We start from the raw sequence: 22,424 nt of genomic DNA, 5'->3' as shown, positions 1-22,424 counted from the left end.
ACTCTTCTTACTCCTTATTCCTTCATCCATCGTAAGATAACCCAAAAACTTGAAAACTTCAATCACACAAAACTCAACAAAACCTTCGTGAGATCCGTTAATATAAGAAAATAAATCACTACTATAAGTGTTGTATCAAACCAATTCATATTTTGTTCTTGCATTATATCTACTGTATTCCAACTTTTCTATGGCAAACACTCATCAAAGAAAACCATAGAGCCATCAAAACAAGCACACAACGCAAAGAAAACAGAATCTGTCAAAACAGAATAGTCTGTAGCAATCTGACTATTTAGAATACTTCTGTAACTCCAAAAATTATGAAAAATTAGGAAGACCTGAGAAATTTGTATATTGATCTACTACAAAAGGAATGGGTATTTTATCGCTCTCTGGTTAAAAATGAGAATTTTTTCGTGAGAGCAAAAGTTTATGTTTTTTCAGCAAGATCAAACAACTATCACCCAAGAAGATCCTAAAGGCTTTACTTGGCACAAACACTAATTAAAACTAAAAAAACAATCATAACAGTAGCATAATTGTGCTAACACACAAGAACAGGAAGCAAAAAGCAAAAATAAATTTTATTCATTGGGTTGCCTTCCAACAAGCGTTATCGTTGCGAACCAACATGTGGTTGGATGGTTAGAGGGACTATGGTATCCCCAGCCCACCAGGGTTCAAATCCTGGTGCTCGCATTTATTCCTGGATTTATTTCAGGATTTTCGACGATGCGCATTCAGTGGGAGGAGACGTTCCCGTCGACGACGAGGTGCCTATGGTGACTTCGTAAATCTCAAGATGATATGCCGGCTCAGTCTTTCATAGGTGCTCATAGGGGTAGGGTGTGCATGTGTGCGTTCATAGGGGTGAGTGTATGCGCGTGTATATGAGCGCTTGTGTCTGTACTGATGCTCAAAAAACAAGCGTTATCATTTTGTGCCCCTGGCTAGGCATAAGATTTCAATGATTCTCACACAAAAGATAATAATTGAAACAAAGAGAGCATCATGAAGCATATGACAAACACATTTAAGTCTAACATATTTCTTATGCATAGGAGTTTTATAAGCAAACAAATCATCAAGACAAGAAACATCTAACATATGCAAAGAGGAGGAATAAAATATTGACGATCTCAACATAACGAGAGGTAATTTAGTAACATGAAAATTTCTATAGCCATATTTTCCCCTCTCATAATAATTATATGTAGGATCATAATCAAATTTAACAATATAACTATAACTTAAAATATTCTCTTCATGATCCACATGCATGCAAAGTTGACACTCTTCCAAAATAGTGCGATTATCATCAAATAAAGTCATGACCACTCCAAGCCCACTTATATCAAAAATTTCATAAGATTCAACACTCACCAAATATGTGGGATTATTTTTAGCTAAAGTTGACACTCTTCCAAACAAACTTTCAATATTATTTTAAACATATTCATCATGAGGCTTAAATAAATTTTAAATATCATAAGAAGAATCATCCCAATCATGATCATTGCAAAAAGTAGTAGACATAGCAAAATTAGCATCCCCAAGCTTGGGGTTTTGCATATTATTAGCATAACTGACATTAATAGAATTTATAGTAAAATTATTACAACCATGCTTTTCATTCAAGGAGCTATCATGAATCACTTCATAAATTTCTTCATCACAATTTTCAGTTTCACGAATCTGAAGAAAAACGTCATAAAGATAATCTAGTGCACTCAACTCACTAGCAATTGGTTCAACATGATTGGATCTTTTAAAAAGATTAGCAAGTGGATGGGGATCCATATCAATAGATTTTTAGCAAGCGAAGATGCAAGCATATAGAAGGCACATGGCAACACAAGCAAACAAAAGATCTGACGAGAAAAAGGAAAACGAAAAAGGGAGCGAATAAAACAACAATTTTTTGTGAAGTGGGAGAGAGGAAAACGAGAGACAAATGGAAAATAATGTAAATTGCGAGGATATGATATTTGTGATTAGGAATTTGGTATATGTTGAAGATCCTCCCTGGCAACGGCGCCAGAAATTCCTTTTGATGCGGCTTGAAGCTACGTCAGTATTTCCTCAAAGAGGAAGGGATGATGTAGCACAGCAGCGGTAGGTATTTCCCTCAGATGTGAAACCAAGGTTATCGAACCAGTAGGAGAACCAAGCAACACAACATAAACAGCACCTGCACACAGATAACAAATCCTCGCAACCCGACGTGTTAAAGGGGTTGTCAATCCCTTCCGGGTACGGCGCCTCGAGATAGGCAGACGGACGTGAGATAAATTGTAGTAGATTGATAGATCGAATGGCAAATAAAATAAATAAGAATAAATTGTGTTTTTAGTTTAATAGATATGAAAATAAAAGCAAAGGAAAAGTAGATCGCAAAGGCAAATATAGGAGAAAGAGACCTGGGAGCCGTAGGTTTCACTAGTGGCTTCTCTCGAGAAAAATAGCAAATGGTGGGTGAACAAATTACTGTCGGGCAATTGATAGAACTTCAAATACTCATGACGATATCTAGACAGTGATCATTACATAGGCATCACGTCCAAGATTAGTAGACCGACTCCTGCCTACATCTACTACTATTACTCCACACATCGACCGCTATCCAGCATGCATCTAGTGTATTAAGTTCATGGAGAAACAAGGTAATGCAATATGAACGACGACATGATGTAGACAAGATCTATCTATGTAGAGATATACCCCATCGGTTTATCCTTAGTAGCAATGATACATACGTGTCGGTTCCCCTTCTGTCACTGGGATCAAGCACCGTAAGATCGACCCACTACAGAGCACCTCTTCCCATTGCAAGATAAATAGATCAAGTTGGCCAAACAAAACCCAAATATCGGATAAGAAATATGAGGCTATAAGCAATCATGCATAAAAGAGATCAAAGAAACTAAAATACCTTCATGGATATAAAAAGATAGATCTGATCATAAACTCAAAGTTCATCGATCCCAACAAACACACCGCAAAAGAGTTACATCATATGGATCTCCAAGAGACCATTGTATTGAGAATCCAGAGAGATAGAGAGAAAGAGAGGAAGCCATCTAGCTACTAACTACGGACCTGAAGGTCTACAAAGAACTACTCACGCATCATCGGAGAGGCACCAATGGAGGTGGTGAACCCCATCCGAGATGGTGTCTAGATTGGATCTAGTGGTTCTGGACTCTACGGCGACTGTATGAATATTTTTGTCGATTCCCTTAGGTTTTGCGAATATTGGGGTATTTATAGAGCAAAGAGGCAGTCCGGGGGGCACCCGAGGTGGGCACAACCCACCAGGGCGCGCCTGGGCCTCCTGGTGCGCCCTGGTGGGTTGTGCTCTCCTCGGAGCACCCCCCCCAGGCATAGCCAAGGCCCATTACGTGTCTTCTGGCCCATAAAAAATCTCTGTAAAGTTTCGTGGCATTTGGACTCCGTTTGGTATTGATTTTCTGCGATGTAAAAAACATGGAAGAAACAGCAACTGGCACTTGGCACTATGTCAATAGGTTAGTACCAAAAAATGATATAAAATGATTATAAAACATTCAAGATTGATAATATAACTGTGATGGTATGGCTTATTAGGGATGATAGACTACTCATATCAATAAGGAATTCCTTCTTTTCCGGGAGCCCATTCCGACAGAACTCCAAAGTTAAGCGTGCTCAACTTGGAGTAGTTTCAGGATGGGTGACCGACCGGGAAGTTGGTCCCAACTATGCACGAGTGAGGACAAAGTGTGCAGAAAAGACTAGTATTGATCTATGGGGCCAGTCTAGATCTCGCCAGGAGTAACGACCACCGGCAGGTGTGTCCGGGGCGTTACAAGTTGGTATCAGAGCCGACCCTCGCGGTTACACGGATGGTTGCGGACAGGTGCGTGGTCATGTTGTTCATGACGTTTGTGATCTGTCGTGGCACATGGCATGGCACATGTATTGGACTGGAAACACAGACGTATGTGCCAAGAGGGAACGTTCCTATGGCCCGACGAGGACGTCGGTTCCTCTGAGTGGGGGTGTATGTGATGGCCTGGCTTATTAGGGATGATAGACTACTCATATCAATAAGGAATTCCTTCTTTTTCGGAAGCCCATTCCGACAGAACTCCAAAGTTAAGCGTGCTCAGCTTGGAGTAGTTTCAGGATGGGTGATCGACCGGGAAGTTGGTCCCGGGTGTGCACGAGTGAGGACAAAGTGCGCAGAAAAGACTAGTATTGATCTGTGGGGCCAGTCTAGATCCCGCTAGGAGTAAAGACCACCGGCGGGTGTGTCTGGGGCGTTATAATAACAGCATGGAACAATTAATAGATATATTGGAGACGTATCAAGGCACCGGGACTACCTAGGTTACAGATGTGATCGGTTGCCAAGTTGGAATAAACATGCTGGCTAATAGAACTCTCCTTGAAGTGCACGCCTAGTCTTTGGAAGTTTCCATCTTGCTCACGCCAAGGGCCACGGCTTCGGTAATCCCTTCTCAAGTGATCGGTGGGCCATTAGCTCGGCCCATAGATGACATGTTGTACAGGTTAGCACCCCTTAGTCCACGACACCCTCAGTTGGTGGAATGGGTGTGGGCATATATAGGCAGCACAAAAAATCTAACCGTTACAAACCTTTATGCACTACTCGGTGGGACCTGATGTAAACACGGTGAGACCAATTAGTACGAAAGGTTTGAACTTTAGGCTTTTCAATGAGACTGGATGGAACAGCTCGGTGAGACTGATGAGTGATGACCTAATCACTTTCCACACTTCAGTGAGACCGATTGAAACTACTCAAAAATTTTGAGATGAAATCGATAGATGATACGTCTCCAACGTATCTATAATGTTTTATTGTTTCATGCTATTATATTATCAATCTTGGAGGCTTTATATGCTTTATTATGTTATTTTTTATCATTTTCGGGACTAACTATTAACTCAGTACTTAGTGTCAGTTATTGTTTTTTTACTTGTTTTTGGCCTTTCAGAAAATCAATACCAAACGAAGTCCAAACACGATGAAACTTTACGGTGATTTTTTCTGGACCAGAAGGGACACTAGAATGTTCGGGAGGAGGCTAGAAGATGTACGGGAGAGTGACGAGCTCACCCGGCGCGCCCCCTGAGCTCGTGGGTCCCACACATCTCCGTTTGACCTAATTCCACCTCTATAAATTCCCAAATATTCCCAAACCAACACAGGGCCACCCGAAACACTTTTTCTGCCACCGCAAGCTTCTGTCCTTCCGTGATCCCATCTAGAGGCCTTTTCCGCTACTCTACTGGAGGGGGAATCGATCATGGAGGGCTTCTACATCATCCTTGTTGCCTTACGATGATGTGTGAGTAGTTCACCACAGACCTATGGGTCCATAGCTAGTAGCTAGATTACTTTTTCTCTCTCTTTGATCTTCAATACCATGTTCTCGTTGATCTTCTTGGAGTTATATCCGATGTAATCTTCTTTTGCGTTGGGATCCGATGAATTGTGGGTTTATGACCAGATTATTTATTGAAAGTAGTTGACTCTTTTGTGAAATGTATTATGCATCATTATTATAGCTTTGTATTTCTCTCTGATAAGTCTGTTTGGTTTGGCCAACTAGATTGATTTATCTTCAGTGGGAGAGGTGCTTTGTGATGGGTTCAATCTTGCGGTGTCCTCACCCAGTGACGGAAAGGATAGCGAGGCGCGTATTTGTATTGTTGCCATTAAGAGAAAAACAATGGGGTTTATTCATATTGCTTGAGTTTAATTTGTCTACATCATGTCATCATACTTCATGCATTACTCTGTTTGTTATGAACTTAACACGTAGAGAGGCCGTAGAAGCGCTCTCGAGGTGGAGTAATGGTAGTAGATGCAGAGTCGTTTCGGTCTACTTGTCACGGACGTGATGCCTATATACATGATCATTGCCATGAATAATGTCATAACTATGTGTTTTCTATCAATTGCCCAACAAGAAATTGTCTACCCACGATATGCTATTGTTTTGAGAGAGAATGCTCTAGTGAAAACTATGGCCCCGGGTCTACTTTAATCATATGGCTAAAACCAAAAATACATTGTTGTAATTTATTTACTTTTATTTTTATCTATCGACCACTATCAGAATTAATCCTTGCAAGTAACGAGTTCAAGGGGATTGACAACCCGCTTGCCCGCGTTGGGTGCAAGTATTTGCTTTTATGTGTGCAGGTGTTGTTCACTAGGATTTGCGTTATTCTCCTATTGGTTCGATAACCTTGGTTATCACCGAGGGAAATACTTATCAGCTACTATATTGCTTCACCCTTCCTCTTCGGGGAAAATCGCAACGCGGCTCACAAGTAGAAATAGGCGACAGAAGGTTGGCAAGTGCTCTTCGGCGAGGCCGAATGGTCATCTCAGTGAGACTGAGTTGCTAGGGTTTAGGCAGTGACTATGTCAAGTGTAACTCGGTGGATCCAGGTAGGTGTGTTTTGGTGGGACTGAGTTTGACGTTAGGGTTTAGGACATAGTTGAATGTGATAGTGTGGTTGAGGGTTTTGGAGTAATATCTCTAAGCACTTGAGCAGTTAGTCCATGATCAAAACCTTGTTCATTTAACCAAAAATGTAGAGTCTTGAAGCTTTGCCAATGTTTGTCCTTTTTCATTTTGAGGAGTTCAGATTCACATCCCATTGCCATACCTAATTGAACTTTCTCGAAATATTCTTTGAGTAGACATTAGTTCAATGATGTATATGTTGTTATGAATCAACAAAACCACGCGACGATTAGTTGCACTTTCAATAGCCATTACAGTCTAGCAGGTGAAAAGCAAATTGAAAGAATGAAAGTGTCGAATAGTAAACAACGACGCGGGAGCTTCTCCAGGCCATCCGATGAAGGATCGACGGTCTATAGAGCGTGGCATTTGTTGCTTTGCTTTATCTCGTAGGAATTTGTCCTGCCCTATAGTTTCTCTTCTCGCTGATTTTAATTTTCAGGGTTTTGTTCTTCATGTTGCAAGAAGCTATTGAGCTCAAATTGCATGTCCTTGGATTTACTCTCACGCCTATAAGACCATAGGAAGATCACACTTGCATCATACAGGACTGGAAGCTTTTGATCTTTTGGTGAACGGTGCATCGACAAGGCGCATCGACAAGCCGCTTCATGATATAAGTCTACATACAGCAGGACCCTTCCTCTATTCTCAATGTAACTGGAGCTCTCCAGTTTGTTGTGGCTGATGTGAATCAGCTTAATTATAGAAAGTTTTAATTTGTAGAAAGTCATGTTTTGCATGGACAATTTGACACAGCATCACGGCTTCTGATCTAGATGGCTCATCAGGCAGCATCTTGCTCATTTCTTCAGCTACACAGTGCAGATTTCTTCGGTTATTTTAGGTCTAGCCTACTACGATTCTCATCAGGTTCTTACTTCCAATGTGGAACTTGTCTTTAGATGTTTCAGTCAAGCTCATAAGCCATTTAGTTGTCCTTCTTGCGACATCTGTTATTGCTTAATTGCCCAGAAGTTGTAATCTTTGTTGTGTGATGTACTAGAGCTTGATTTGAAATGAACTTGGCGCCTTGAGCGCCTCTTCTTTGTTAAAAGAAAGGATCGATGGACAAGAGGAAATCAAGTCGGCGAACCACAATCTTGAGAGGAGAGCCATAGGATGACCGATCAACGGCTCTTTAGAATAAGAAACGAGCAGTTGAAAGACTTAGACAACTCCTTAAGATAGGTAGTTAGGTGCCATATCCTTTTTTAACGGGCAAGGTATTATAGCTCTAAAATATCAGATATATGGGAGGACGAAGTCCCCTTGGTCACTCCTGGTTTCCCGGGGAACTGCAGGCAGTGCACTGCTAGGTCGTGTTAACTGCTTAAATCACTGCACTTTGTAACAGCATCATTAGACAGGTTGATTCGTACATGCGAAGGAGCTGCAGAGGAACAGATATGAAGCAGCGCAGAATAAATCCTGAAGAAAATGCAAGTTACATATGGTGAGTAAAACGGGATGTGCTCTTACTCAAAAGAATGTTCTTCAAAATCGATGCAGAGGACACAAATCCACTGCATATATATTATCATCCTGCTAAACCACTGTAATCAACTCAACATATCTGAGAAATATCTTGCCACGGCAATTTTGATTCTTTCGCTATAATTCTATTTCATGACATCACTTGAACTAAGGAGAATGGACTAGAGTTTAATTACAAATAAACACATGTTCAGAAGAAAAAAGGATGAAAATTGAATACTACTTTCCTGTTCGCTCCTGTTATTGCGTTATTGACTGGCTAACACAACACAGCGCCAATTACATGATATATTTATCTAAGAGGATGCTACTAGATAACATCACATCTGAAGGGTGAGCCAGGGTTTAGGACCAACAGCAAGATGTTGAAAACCCCTGCCCTTCATTGAAACATTTTGATCTATAGCTATACAAGAAACTCATGTATCGACAAAAGCTTTGCGGCACAACACAAGCATTGTCTCATACAAACTTCTGCTGACTGAAGCCAAATGCACGGCACGGCTAGTAGAGAAGATCAGCAAGCTCGAAGAATCTGCATTTAATGAGTTTAGCAAGTTATAGAATGTGCATTTGGTAGAGAATATTCTGAAAACAAAAAATATGCTCAATGTACCGCAGAGGCAGCATTTTTGTTTTGCACAGTCAACATGACGGCATCGAGAAAAGCCTTTGCAGCTTCAGCCTCAGCTTCTGCAGCTTCTGCAGCCCTTGCTGCTTCTTCGGCCTCCGCATTGGCAACTTCTGCCTCAGCAACTGCCTTGGCAGCAAATGCTGCTGCCTCTTCCTTATTCATGTGTGTCATCATATCGAGTTCAGCATCCACTTGAGGCTTAGTTAGTTGTCTAATACAAATATTTTGTTTGTCGTCTTCGGTTGAGTGCACCTTGGTGCTCCTTCCACCTAGCGAGACTGAACTCGGTGCAATTCTGTATTTTTGGTTGGACTGTAATAAAACCATGATTAAAATAGAAGCAACTAAAATGTGCACTTCTATTGTAGTTCGATACATGGTAGACCACATATTCCCGCACGAGTGCATGCACAGTCAAAGTACCTTCATCAATTTTCCAGTAACAACCAGTGCCTTCAATTTTGTTGATAGTAAGCGTTGAAAATCAGCAGGTGGCCAGTATTGCTCCTACATATAGAGACAAGTCTTATTAGAGTCATCTGCAAAATCACTAAAGATTGCTTCAGAGAAGTCTCGGATTCCCATGAAGAACAAGATAAACATTTCAGTAAAAGCAAATAACAAAAGAAAGGAAATATTGACTGTCGGGACAAATTTGAGGTACCTCAAAACTCAAGCAAATAGTATCGATCAAGGAAATAAAAGAAGATATTAGGGAGTGGCGATCATTACAATTACCTCAATGTATGAAGCGATGGCCGTTTTATTTGATCCAGAAGACTCCTTAAGCTTCTTTATAGCTTCCAATATGAGATCATCAAGCCTACGACCAAACATTTTGGAATAATGTTAAGAATGCTCAGAGGCGGTACTCGCATAAAGTGAAAAATGGCTAATAAGCAATATCTGGATGGTTTCCTCAACTTGAAGCATTACATCAGTTCATTATCAATAAAAAAAGGTTAACTGGATAGATGCCACTGCAATTTTCATGTATTCAGAAAATGTCACTAAATTTCCATCTTTCAAAAAATGCCACCAGACCTTCCAAATACTCCCTCCGAGGCTCCGATTCTTTTTTCTCTGTGCATAAGAACCAGCCCGCATACCAAGGAGGCAATGCTTGGGCTTTTTTTAGACTGTTTTGCCCCTGCGTTGATGGCAAGGAAACTGACATGCAATAAATTCGCTAGCGAATGATTGGCCCTTCTCTGCATGCGCCCCTGGCCCGCTTTGCATGCCGCTGGATTGCCCACTAATTTCTCTCTACACATGCAACAGGTTGGCTCATGCATGCAGCGGATTAGACGGGGAAAAGCGGAATAGAGGGGCAGCATGGAAAGAGAGGGCTAAAAGAAGGGAACACGCAGACTATTGCAGAAAAAACTGAGAAAACTTATACGCAGACAAAATAGAAACGGAGGGAGTACATCTATAGATGCTACTATAGCCACTTAAGGCCAAGTTTTATCAAAAAATAGAGGCTGTATTTGTTCCATATTTTCTCATGGACACAAATGCCCACGCCCCATCAACTCAAAAGAAGAAAAAAACCTAAATAACTTCCCACTCTCTCCGTTCTTCTGCCGCCGGCACCCATTGCGTCTCTTCGGGTGCCGCCGCCCTCCCGACCTCCTTTCTAGTACTTCCGCTAATCTCGTGATGTGATGATCGTATAGTTCTTCGCCCAGAGGATGTTAGCCCTCATGGACTTCGGGTTTGCCATGTTCACCTCGACAGTACTGGAGAAGGACGCCTTCGGGTTGGGCTCCTCGACCATCTAGGGCAGCACGATGAGGCTCCTACAGGCAGCACCGCACGCACTTCCATGGTCTCCATGTCCCTCAGGTAGAGGCACTGTGCTGCCAAGGCAGCCTGCATCCTCACCTCGTCGGAGTTGGTAGGATCCAGTAGGCAATGCCCGACAACCCCAATGCCGGCTGGAATAACTCCCACGACAGCGGCATCTACGGCCAATTCTCCTTGCCGCCTCAGGTGCAGGCGATGTGTGTCGCTGCATGCTCCGCCAACCACGCGTTGCAGAACTCGCTGAAGTCCATCTTGGTAGAGAGCGCATGCGTGCGAGCTTGCCATGGTACAGCTCCAGCAATGAGCCGATGATGTTGGTGCGACGCATGGGCGTGCATGGCGCCGTGCGGCTCCGGTGTGGGGGCGAGCTTAGCGACATCAGGCTCAGGATTGGCAGCAGCCTTGGTCAGCTTGGCTGCAGGCGCCACCTCCACCGCCTTGAGAGCGTCGTGGTACACACCGGGGCAGCGTCGTGGTCTTGGGCTCCCCAGGCCCTGCTACACCACGGCATGCGTGTAGGGGGTGAGGATAACAACCTCGAAGGCTCGAACTCGATAAGCAGCTTTCGGGAGACGGCGTGGGACATGTACAAGCCCGTGGGGACCGGGACGAAGCGTACCACCGCGAGCTGGAGTGTCAGGAGGCTAGACTGGAAGGTGTCGTAAAGCCAGCCATAGTGGGCGTTGTGGCCAGCGTTTGAGGCTTTCAGCCCACGATGCCGAGGCATCCTGTGATGACATTGGCGACGTTGTCATCGTGGAGGAGTGCGGAACAGGTCATGCTGCTGGGTGCGAACTGCGGGAAGCTGCGGGAGAAGAGAAGCGGGCAGCACATCGATTCGTGTCGGGCTGATGGGGCAAGGACATTTGTGTCCTTGGAACAGACGAAACAAAATAGGGGTACGGTATTTGACCGTATATGTGCTTAAGTGGCTATAATGGCATATGTAGATGCATTGAAAGTCCTGATGGTTTTTCCAATATGTGAAAATTGCAGTGGCATAATAATATGCAAAGAACTTAACTGTGCAAAGATATTGACTCTTCATAGCAAGTCAACTTAAACATAGCAGTGAATTGCACAATGTACACAGTACTGTCGTCATGTGGTTAAATATACAATACTAAACTTCAAAAAAAATCAAAAAAAAATACAATACTGCCTGAGTTTCTTAATATGTGTGTTTCCAACTAGATTTATTTCAGGAAATGGTGAAGCGAGTTTCACACATAAGACTTCAAGCAAATGAACAGTTACCGTAGACCTGACTAAAAACCTCAACTATAGAATAGAGAGGAAAAATATATTTAAATGCCCTATAGCACAGAATATGCATCCACCACATAATAATACATCAAGCAATGGCCTAAAAATGGCTTTTCTAAATATATTGAACTACATGCACAGCATGTTATATGTACCTATGCTACCAAAAGTATATATTACCCCCCTCCGTTCACAAATATAAGATGTTAACTTTTTTGTGAATCGGATGTATATAGACACGTTTTAGTGTGCTTGTTCCCTCATTTCATTCCGTATGTAGTCCAGAGGAAGTACTTATTTAACCAGCGTTAAAAATTATTAATTTATGTCTGAACTTACAAAACCCACTGCCCAACTGGTGCACTGAGAGGCAATAAACATGGCCATGTAGATGGGTTCCATATCTGCATGGTCTCTGGTTGTAATCATGCCATCAATTTAGATTCTCTTATGGGAGGTCATTCTAATAGTGTTGTCACTAATCCGGTAATAACAGAAACTCCCACACGCCTGTCGCCTAAACCCTCAAGTGGGCCAACTCAGGGGGGCGAACCCTAGCCAGCACTAGGGGCTCGCCTTCTTCCCCTGCCACCGCTGGTGGAAGCCGCCCGCCGGCCACAAGTGCCAGGATCTCGCTTCCTCCAATTCCAGGTAGCTGCTCCCTCGCCTCCTCAGCCCCAATCTTGGCACCGAGAGCGCAGCGGCCTCATCTAGCAAGGCAGAGGGCTGACAACAGTTTTAAGCGAGAGATGGCAGCTTGGGGTGTTAGCTGCATCCCTCCTTGCCTGCATGTCAGGAGCTAGAATTGGTGCATCAGGTTGACGGTCTGGGCGATGGCAGTGCCCACCTCCAAAGCTTGTGGGATCCCGTGGAAGCCAGTGTGGTAGCATGGTAGCGGCATTGGCATAGTAAGGGCGGTGGTGCCTCATCAATGCTTCAACATGTCCTAAGGCCAAAGTTTGGCACAGCTGTGAGCGATGATTGACGCTTCTTGTGCTTGCTCGACTAGCGCTGTTAACATTGCATTGCAAGGGCACGTGGCTTCGGTCCGTGGATGGTGTTGTGGGTTCGCTTCAGCGCCTAACATTGGCTTCTCAGAACGGCAAAAGGTAGGGTTGCGGGTGTGTTGGTATGGGGTGGTGGACATCGAGGTAGTGGCATGTAAAAACGCTCTTGCTTTTGGCCAGACCTAGCAGCCCAGCCCGTGTGCACCAATTCCCTGCCACAAAAACCTATGGAAGGTGGATTTGGCTCAGAATGATCTCTAGTAGCCATAGCAGGCTTTTCGTGCCAGTTAAGTTTAAATCGCTAGATCAAGGAGTGATGGGTGACGTGGATGTTTCCTGGACCACCTCGACGATGTTTCCGCAACAATGTGTGTCAAATCTTCATTGGTGACAAGGCCAGCCAGAGTGCCCTGTTGTCGATGGCTATGTGTGTTATGCAGGTTTTCACCTGATTTTACTTTAATTAACCGGGGAACTCTCTTCTGCTTATTTAATACAGTAAGGCCTTTTGACTCTTGTACAAAATTTGGTAATGATAGGACACTATGACTTTTTCATAATTACCAAGTCAAGAGAAAATATCATATCATTAAATCGAGTTGTCACAGGAAAATCATGTGATTTAAATATATATCTCAATTTTCTACGTGTGTCCATATGTGAAGCCCTAGACTAGCTGTCTCAAAGATAGGTGACAGGTCAGCAACTCGAAGATGGTATGCATAGAATTTCCATTCCAATCAACTTATGAACCTAAATGGCTACGGGTCAACACCTATCAATTTACATTGATGGAACAATTTTGAAAATAAATACACAATTGATAATAATAAATTTAATATGGAACAAGTTTATTTATACACTAACCTAGCAACTGACTTCTCTGAACTGCATTCACGCTGGCTGGGTTCAACAACCACTGCCAATGGTTTTGCATCAATGACTGTATCATGAACATTGTCCAGATTATCTGCATCAACGTCCATTGGTTCAGTGTTAACCTTGGGAACACGCTTGCCTTGCTTCAACGCCATTCTTGCCTTTTCTCTTGAGCCATATCCTCCAGCAGTAACACTCAAGTTGCGCCACTTGTCCTGCACAATCGGACCAGACCAATCAATAAGATTCATTCACACTCAATGATACGCAGACACATATTTATGGGAGTGCCTAGGACTCATCTAGATGAGATATAATTTGGTCTCATTCACCTGAAAACAAAAACAGATAAAAATAGTACTACAAACCACATCAGCACACACGCATCTTATAGTATCAATCCAATGGCTATAAAAGTGAATGAGACATAACTAAAACTCAGCTAGATGAGTTCTAGCAAAGCCGCATATTTATTCCTGGAAACCAAGACTGGCAACAGACAGCTGGTTGAACATTGCAACTGTTTACTATAACTGCTACGCAACTTAGTGTCTTAGTCAAAAGTTAATAAGAACAATAAAATTTGACCCATTTCAATCATCATTTGCATCTCAAAGAACTACCTGTACTATTTTTCATCTTAACGTAACTTAATCAAACAATATAGCAAAATCAGCAACACCAGAAGAGGAAACAAACGTCAGACAACGTAAAGCCAACTTGTTTCATCATGCTAACTATCCTTGACTTTCCTTAGAAAAAAATGTATGAAATAAGTTCTAATGGAAGAAACTTCCATAGTAATGTCGGATCCTGACACCAAGGTGAACAATGTGTCTATCGAGAATTAATGGGGCAACTCAGTCAGATACATTTCAGTTCACCACAGCACCAGTTGAGCAAAGGAGAGATTTCCCTGCTGATCTGTCCATTATCGTGAAAATTGTCCCACAGAGAAACATTTCCAATTGATTAGCCAATATGAACATGAACCCCCTAAATCTCGCGATCTGGTACAAAAGCCGCAATCGTCAACCCAAATAGACGCGAGATTTCCTGCTCTTCCCAACCGATCGCCAACACCCGTCGCCACAATTTTCAGGCGCAAAAGAGCAACCATCCCGGCGCCGATCCGATCGGAAAGGGGGCAATGATCTCCGCGACCCACCTTGAGGTCAACATTGGATCGGAGGCGCAGGACGGCGCTGAAGTCCGTGTCGCGGAGGATGGTCCGCCACTTTCCCGGCCCGTGCTTGGCCACGCCGGCCTTGAGCGCGGCTTCCTCCTCCGACGTCCACCTCTGCTTCGGCGCACCCATCCCACGCACGTAGAGCACCGCGGCGCGGCCAGAAACCGCGCCCCCGCAACAACCAACCCCCAAGGGTCTCGTCTCGTCCTGCCTCCTCTAGGGCAGCGGCGTTATTGATGGGGGCAATTCGATGGATTCGTCCGGCAATTCGGCGGAGGATCCGACGGGACGAGGGTCAGGAGGCGATCGGGGTGCGGGGAGTAGGCCTAAGATTGCACCGGAGATCGGGAGGCGGAGGGGTTCTAGGCGAGGGTGGCATGAGATGAGGAGGAGGAAGAGGGGTGGGAGGCAGCCATCGTCAAGGCTTTGGAGCTGGAGGTTATAAACAGAAGGGGATTAGTTGCTGTGTCGTCCTTATTTTCCCTTTCTTTTAGGAAATGGGATTTTTCTTTTGAGAAGTATAATAGGGAATGGGATTAATTGGTGTCGGGTACTAGAGCTCGTTGCTGTTGGTCCGAGCGGCTGATCCATCTGTGTATGCATGTGGGACCGATAAGTGGGAGAAGAATACCCAGTCACCCCTCCAGGTTGGTTTTCTCTCCCACAACAAAAATCAAATCAAGGAACTATAAACAATGCTACGATTTTTTTTTCTCAAAAAGATATCAGATCTATTATAAAAGTTTTACAAAGCTTCTCAAGCACTAAAAATTACATCGAAATTCTAAAACCAACTACTGACGTCAGAACAAGCCGCTAACACGTTGTTTGTCGTCGCCCTTATACCAGAGCCGGCTTAGATCTTCTCAATGACAGTCGGATAGTCTTCATGCACATGCCCATTAGGACCAGGGCCTTGGAGTCGCAGTCATCACCGTTAAACACTTGCATACATCTAAAGTGCCTGACATCAATCTCACCGCATGAGGATAAAACCTAACCTAACCGCCCCACGCAGACGGCAAAAATCTACGTTGGACCTCCGCCGACTATGTCCAGACGGACGAAATGAAAAAGCGCCGCCATCACCCGAGCGCCACACCTGCGAGACTAAGAGCCTGTTTGGGACTGTTCTGCTCCTTAAAATTCAGCTTCACTCCAGAAAACACAAGCCAAACGGGGTAGCTCCATGATATGCCGCTCCGCAAAAAACTAGAATCTGGGGTACAACTCTTAGTTTTTTATGAAGCTTTTCAGTGAGTGCTCCAAAAAACTCTAGAACCTGGAGTTGGGTGGAAATTACCCACCACTGCCACCAGTAAGTGGATATCCCTTCGTTTCTTTCCCCTCAACCAATCAAATAGATCCTTTCCACCAAATTTCTCATTCTTGAAGCTGGAGCTAGATGGCAACCAAACATTCCCTTTAATAGTACTACAACTTCTAAATGAAACCGCTCCAAAATGAATTTAGTGAAGTGAAATCGATTTTTATGAAACGGAGCAGTCCCAAACAGGCCCTAAAAAACAATAACCTAAACTACTAACCGAAGCAAGGACACCTGGATTTCTCTCCCGGCCACCGACCGCCGAAGCAGCAGAGGGGAGGCAAATCCACAGCCTCGCTGGTCTGGAGCGATAGACCTTGACAAGGACGTACGAAAGCAACGAGGATCTGAATCCACAACAGTATGACCTATGGTAGTACTCCCTTCGTTCCAAATTACTTGTCACGGGTATGGATGTATCGAATTTTGCCATGAAATTTAACGGACCAGAAAGTCTCTTTTGTTGTCAGCAAACAAATGCCTTGTTGTGATCTTCATCGGTTGAAGCCGCCTGTTCCTGCCCGGAAAACTTGTTCTTGCTTGGTTACGGAAGGTACTTCCTCCGTTCCGAATTATTCGTTGCAGTCGCAGAAATAGATGTATCTAGATGTATTTTAGTTCTAGAGACATCCATTTCTGCGACGAGTAATTTGGAACGGAGGGAGTAGTACTGTACAGCACGCGGTGCACTCAGTAAGAATCGTTAATACTGTTTCAATTCAGGTCGTCACATACATTCTCTTCTTCGAGGGGGACCAAATTCTCCTTACAATATACAGCGCATGAAATAAACATCAGCTGCAATTATGTTCTATCATTTTCGTCACCAGATTTGGCATGCCTCAGAAATTTGAACCATTTCCAGTTTGCATAAAGTGTCGCTTCATTATCAAACGGAATAGTTTCCCCTCGAAGGTCATAATCTAATTTAGTGTTCCGAGAGACAACTGGAAGCTGCTCCCGGTACCTCTTTGCCATTTCCTGAGCTTCTGAAAACACCTTCTGCATTAGCACAAGACAAATGGTACTAAGAAAAGATACACATGAGAGAACTGTCAAAGAAACATAAAATGTAATTCAGTCTCACCGCTTTATCTGACAGAAATAAACCAGGAGCACTCTCCAGGTCTGCTATGCTGTTAATTAGGTAGCAAAATAAATTTCAGTGTTTTACCATATCTGATGACAAAATCTTGCTACAAACTAGTACGAACAAAGAATTTTGAAAGCTGATTCCACTACACTGTTTTAAAACTGTTAGTTGGCAGCTGAATAATCCAGTGCATCGTGTTGTGACGGTATTACCTGAGTGCAATTTTGTCAGAAACATTTGACTTGATCACCAGAACTTTCAGCTCATCATCTACTTTTAGGATGTCGCTTACTGACAAGACACGGCCTTGACTAATGTTGGAGATGTGCAGTAATCCACTGCATAAGAGTAGTTCAATACACTATTATTTACTTCCTTCTTAAAAAAAGAAAACAAGGCATCATCTTGTTAGCTTATGATTGGCTACACAACATCATGTTTTATCATCTACTTAGTTTTCAGCCATTGTTCCAGGTCCTGTTGCAATCAAATGCAGGAAAAAACTTCTGCAACTACAGCTGTCTGTCAAAAAAGCTATGACACGTCAAGGTTTAATATCTGACATGCATCTTCTTAATGCTTAAATATGAGGTATATATGTAACCAATATGCGATAAAATTCAATGTGCCTGTTGTAATCAACTGATCACAACGCTTAATCGCTATAAATTTAGACCACTTGAGTTTCATTAATATTTCTTTGCATAAATACTAAATTGGTTAAATTTAAGTGTAACAAAATGAGGAGCAACAATATAAAAAAAGGCAATTCATGCTTAGATTTTCAAATGTAATTGTACATTTAGCAAAACAGGAATCTGCTTTGCAACCATTCAGCTTGTACCTTCTGTTGGTCCCCGTTATCCTAACTTGCGCACCATATGGAAAAATCTTGTGTACATTCCCTTTTAGAAGAGCTCCTTCTTTAAGATATGTCATTTCCTGAAGAATGTGCTCTCAGTATATCAATACTATCATTGTTTGTATATGTCCAACAATGTTAGATTTAGTCGAGCTCGCAGTGAAATCAAAATGAAATTGCTATGTTTACTTGTGCATCAAAGGCAGGACCAATAACAGGATAATTATATTATAGAATATGTAAATGGAACTCATTTACATTCACAACAGGGCTAATCCCACTGATTTACATAACAGCAGGGCTATTCCCCAATTGGGATAATTTTCCATCTTCATCCCCATTAGAGCATCTCCAATAGATGATGTAGATGTATAAATAACCGAAATATACATCACTGAGGCCCAAAAACGTCCCTCCACTAGATGATGTAGATGCAAAAAAAAAAACTCAGATTTTACTCAGATGTAAAATGCATCACGAAGACACGAAGTGATGCAAATATACATCACCAGCCACGCGGCCGAGTAAAACAGCCAGCAGCTGTGCGAACGCCAACTGCCAAAGGGAAGCTTCCCGCTGCCTGCCGGCCACCGCCGGACCCCATGGCCGACTCCCCAGACCCCGGGGCCGGTCTGATGCACCTCGCAATGGCTGCCACCACGGCTCCTACCTTTCCCGCCACCGCAACCGCCGCCATGCCGCCCCCATCTCACCGCACCGGGGCCGGCGCCAGAGTGGTTGCGCCGCCGACGAAGAAGGAGCCCGCGGCCAAATCTCATGGTGGCATATGTTCCTATAAATTGATGATGTTACTTTTGTTGTTATTTTGTAGAAAATGATTGCCCGAGGTTTGTTCCAAGAAAGAGACAAGAACCAGGACAAGAAGAAGAAAGGAAACCGTTCACTTTCCATCATTGCTACAAAGAGCTCAAGGATGAGGAGAGGTGGAAGAATCTGGAAGCTTTTGAAGCTCCGAGGAAGAAGAGCTTGGTTGTCGATCATGATGATGATGACGATGACAGTGGTGAGGAGAGAAGAAGGAGCCCCACTCCTCACTCGGCGACCAAATCATATAGGCCGGATGGAAATAAAAAAGCAAAGGGCTCGGCAGGAGACAATGATCTTAAAGAAGAATTTGACGCCATTGTCATTGCGAGGAAAGAGTATGCCAAGAAAAAAGAAGGTCGAAATTGAAAGATGGAGGAGAGGAGAGAAGCCGAGCGGCGGAGGGCGACGGTCGTGGAGGGGAAGGTGGAACTAGAGGAGAGGAAGGTGGTGGACGATGAGCTTAAGACGGTGGAGGAGAAGGCACTAAAGTTTAAGCAAAAAGCGTTTGTCGAGCTTTGTCACGACGAAATGATCATGAAGACCATGCTCATGAGAAACATGATGGGAGGAGGAATGGGTGGAATGGGAGGTGCCATGGGTGGAATTGGAGGAGGAATGGGTGGAATGGGAGGTGCCAGGGGTGGAATTGGAGGAGGAATGGGTGGAATAGGAGGTGCCATGTGTGGAATGGGAGGAGGAATGGGTGCAATGGGAGGTGGAATGGGTGGCTACATGAACATGATGGGAGGTGGCATGGGTGGTGCCTTTGGTGGCAACATGGGTGGTGTCTTCGATGGCAACATGGGTGGTGCCTTTGGTGCAAACATGGGTGGTGCCTTTGGTGGCAACATGGATGGTGGCAATATGAGTGGCACAGGAGGTGGCTTCGTTGAAAACATGAGTGGCACAGGAGGTGGCTTTGGTGGAAACATGAGTGGCATGGGAGGTGGCTTCGGTGGCAATATGAGTGGTATGGGAGGTGATCCGGTGGAGGTGGCGGCATCGATGCATCAACGCATGAGAATGTCAAGAAAGAAGCAATTGATGATGATGATGCCAATGTCCATAATGTGCCAAGTGACAACGGAGAGGATGGATGCTATGTTTTATCTTATGTTTATGTGCTTTTATTTGTTGGATCATGAGCTTTGTTTGACATGATGCAATTTTGTTTGTTGGATTATGAACTATGTTTGCTATGGAAGTTGAGTTCATGTTGAATTTGGAATACTGTTGATTTTATATGTCCATGGGATGATTTTGATTCGAATATGTGCGGCTATAGTGCTGCTGCCGCGCGGCCGTTGGCCATTTTTACATCACCTGTTAGAGCGGCACCGCGTGGCTGCTGTATTTTACATCATCTGTTGGAGTTGGGTGTTTCTTGATGATGTAAAAAACTCTTTTTGGTGGTGTATATTTTATTCCAACCACTTTTTAGTGATATATTTTACATCATCTATAGGAGATGCTCTTAGTGCTCTTAACCACAAGGTGAATTTTTTCTCCTGTCCCAACGTAAGAAGGAACAGTATAGCTACCTTGTCTTAAAAAAAAAGGTATAGCTACCTTCAAAGTGTTCATAAGTACTGCCGCTACAAAGTCTCAACGCGCAAGAGCAATGCAATACGTAGATGCCACCAAATTTTGGTTGGGTGAAATTTGTTTCTTGGCATTTTGGTACTTTTTTGCTACCCCCTCCATCCCAAAATAAGTGTCGCTGTTTTAGTACAAAGTTGTTCTATATCAACGACACTTATTTTGGGATGGAGGGAATATAATATAAGATGTTATTACAACCAATATATAAGATGTTATTACAACCAATATACTTATATATTGGTTGTAATAACATCTTATATTATGACGGAGGGAGTAAAACTTACAGATCTATAAGAAACTTTGCATAGTTATAAACAAAACAAAGTTTGAAATCCACACTTCCACAATAATAGCGAAAAACATTCTAGCTTGCGAAGATAAGTCAGTGTACAAACCCATGCTTTCTTCTCGCTAACTACGAGGTCATTAGTTTCTTCGTCTAGCCTTATAATGCACACACATATGCTGCGACTAACCTGTGTTCACAAGCAATGAATTACTTCAATGAGGAATAAGTAAACAAACTTTCAAGCGGTCTAGATAATAACAATGGAACTGGGCACAAATTCGATTATTGCTTACGTTGTTTTTCAAGTCTGTAAACGTACTTATCCTGTCCATGAGCTCAAATTTGGGAAGGAATGCTCTCAGACCCTGTAATGAAGTAAGCAAATCTTACACCTGAACTGAACCATTACAACTCTATATCCACTGATGACTAAAGACGGTAAAAATGAAAGAAAGTAAGTTCTTTATTGCCTCAATTCTTGTAAGCAGTCCTCCAGTATTCCATTCGTAAATTTTGACCTCAATTGGCTCGTCAAGTTGCATAATCTGCCTAACCAAGATATATGAATTACATTATTAGTGTCGCATGTCTGTCATATCCCCGCAAGAGCAAAGGGGGGGGGGGGGGGGGGGGGGGCGTGGACTCGAACTCATCAGCATCAGAATTTCAGGTGGAAGTGCACACTGTGAAGGAGGACAAAACCTGCCTTGCCCGGTGCCACGAGAGGCGTCGGAAGAGCCGCCTCGCCGACAGGAGCGGCCGCCCGCTCAGTGTGCGCCCGAGCACCTCCGCGAAGACCACCGTGCCGGGCGGCACCAGCGTCCTGGCCCCGCGCTTCTGATTTTGGGTCTCTTCATCCACGGGGGAGGTCTCCGAGACGCCCACGCTCCCTGGCCGAGGCGGAGCCGGTTTAGCACCTCCAGTAGGGAGCTCCGCGCGGCAGAGCGGGAGGAGCTCCTTGGTGAGGAGCGTAGCGAGGCGGTCGGCGCCAACGGCAACGTCGAGGCGAGCCTCGGTGCCGGAGACAACGATCCCGACGGCGTAGTCCCCCGGCTTCGGATCGTAGTGCCCGCCGCCGCAGTCCGCGTCCTCCTGCCCGGCGTTGAGGAGGCGGACGAAGCCGGCGGAGAGGGCGGCATCTAGCTGAGCGGACATGGTGGGGGCAACGTGTCGGGCCCGGGCCCCGGCATGGGTCTGCCTGGGTATGAGAGTTTTGGCGACGTGCAGGGAGTGCGGAGGAGGCGGCGACGAGATGAGAGGGAGCAGGCGGCAAGACGGCGGCAGCATCTTCTCAGTGGTTTGGCCGTCCCGTCCTGTTGGCCGGTACTTTATCTGGTTATAATTAAGATGAGTTAAAATATACGAGGTTCTTTCACCGAAATGTCAAATGAGTCCCGATTTTAAAAAAAAGATGCACATCTCGGTCCCAGACCCGCGGAATAAACAGTAGGGTCCAGTGGCGGAGCTTGCCAAAAAAAGCTGGGCGGGCTGAATAGGCCAGGCTGCAAGGAATTACTACTAGCTGGCATTCTACAACCCATGGGCTAGCTATATTGTGAGAAAAAGCTGCAGAGCTGGGCGGGCCATGGCC

General features: G+C 44.1%; 2 protein-coding genes across 4 annotated transcripts; both read right to left on the bottom strand.

Annotated features, from left to right (window-relative positions):
* Positions 1-8,157: 8,157 nt before the first annotated feature.
* LOC123061376 (single myb histone 2) lies at positions 8,158-15,280 on the bottom strand. Its single transcript, XM_044484460.1, has 6 exons — positions 14,812-15,280; positions 13,632-13,858; positions 9,421-9,505; positions 9,106-9,189; positions 8,665-8,994; positions 8,158-8,583 (listed from the first exon to the last, which is right to left on the bottom strand). The coding sequence occupies exons 1-6, from the start codon at positions 14,959-14,961 to the stop codon at positions 8,566-8,568; spliced, it is 894 nt and encodes a 297-aa protein (XP_044340395.1). The 5' UTR covers positions 14,962-15,280; the 3' UTR covers positions 8,158-8,565.
* A 1,569-nt stretch (positions 15,281-16,849) lies between these two features.
* On the bottom strand, positions 16,850-22,163 carry LOC123061375 (protein PIGMENT DEFECTIVE 338, chloroplastic). Of its 3 annotated transcripts, none has more exons than XM_044484459.1 (8): positions 21,536-22,163; positions 21,304-21,378; positions 21,127-21,198; positions 20,940-21,020; positions 18,097-18,194; positions 17,465-17,590; positions 17,247-17,295; positions 16,850-17,148 (listed from the first exon to the last, which is right to left on the bottom strand). In XM_044484459.1, the coding sequence occupies exons 1-8, from the start codon at positions 22,118-22,120 to the stop codon at positions 17,083-17,085; spliced, it is 1,152 nt and encodes a 383-aa protein (XP_044340394.1). In that variant the 5' UTR covers positions 22,121-22,163; the 3' UTR covers positions 16,850-17,082. The 3 variants fall into 3 exon arrangements, with proteins under 3 accessions (XP_044340394.1, XP_044340392.1, XP_044340393.1); XM_044484457.1 differs by having other exon boundaries at positions 16,850-17,161; positions 21,536-22,161; XM_044484458.1 differs by lacking the exon at positions 21,304-21,378 and having other exon boundaries at positions 16,850-17,161.
* Positions 22,164-22,424: the final 261 nt, after the last annotated feature.

Source organism: Triticum aestivum, chromosome 3A, assembly GCF_018294505.1.
Source record: "Triticum aestivum cultivar Chinese Spring chromosome 3A, IWGSC CS RefSeq v2.1, whole genome shotgun sequence".
Taxonomy (NCBI): domain Eukaryota; kingdom Viridiplantae; phylum Streptophyta; class Magnoliopsida; order Poales; family Poaceae; genus Triticum; species Triticum aestivum.
The sequence above is the reverse complement of the archived record's forward strand: the minus strand, read 5'-3'. Positions and strand labels throughout refer to the sequence as shown.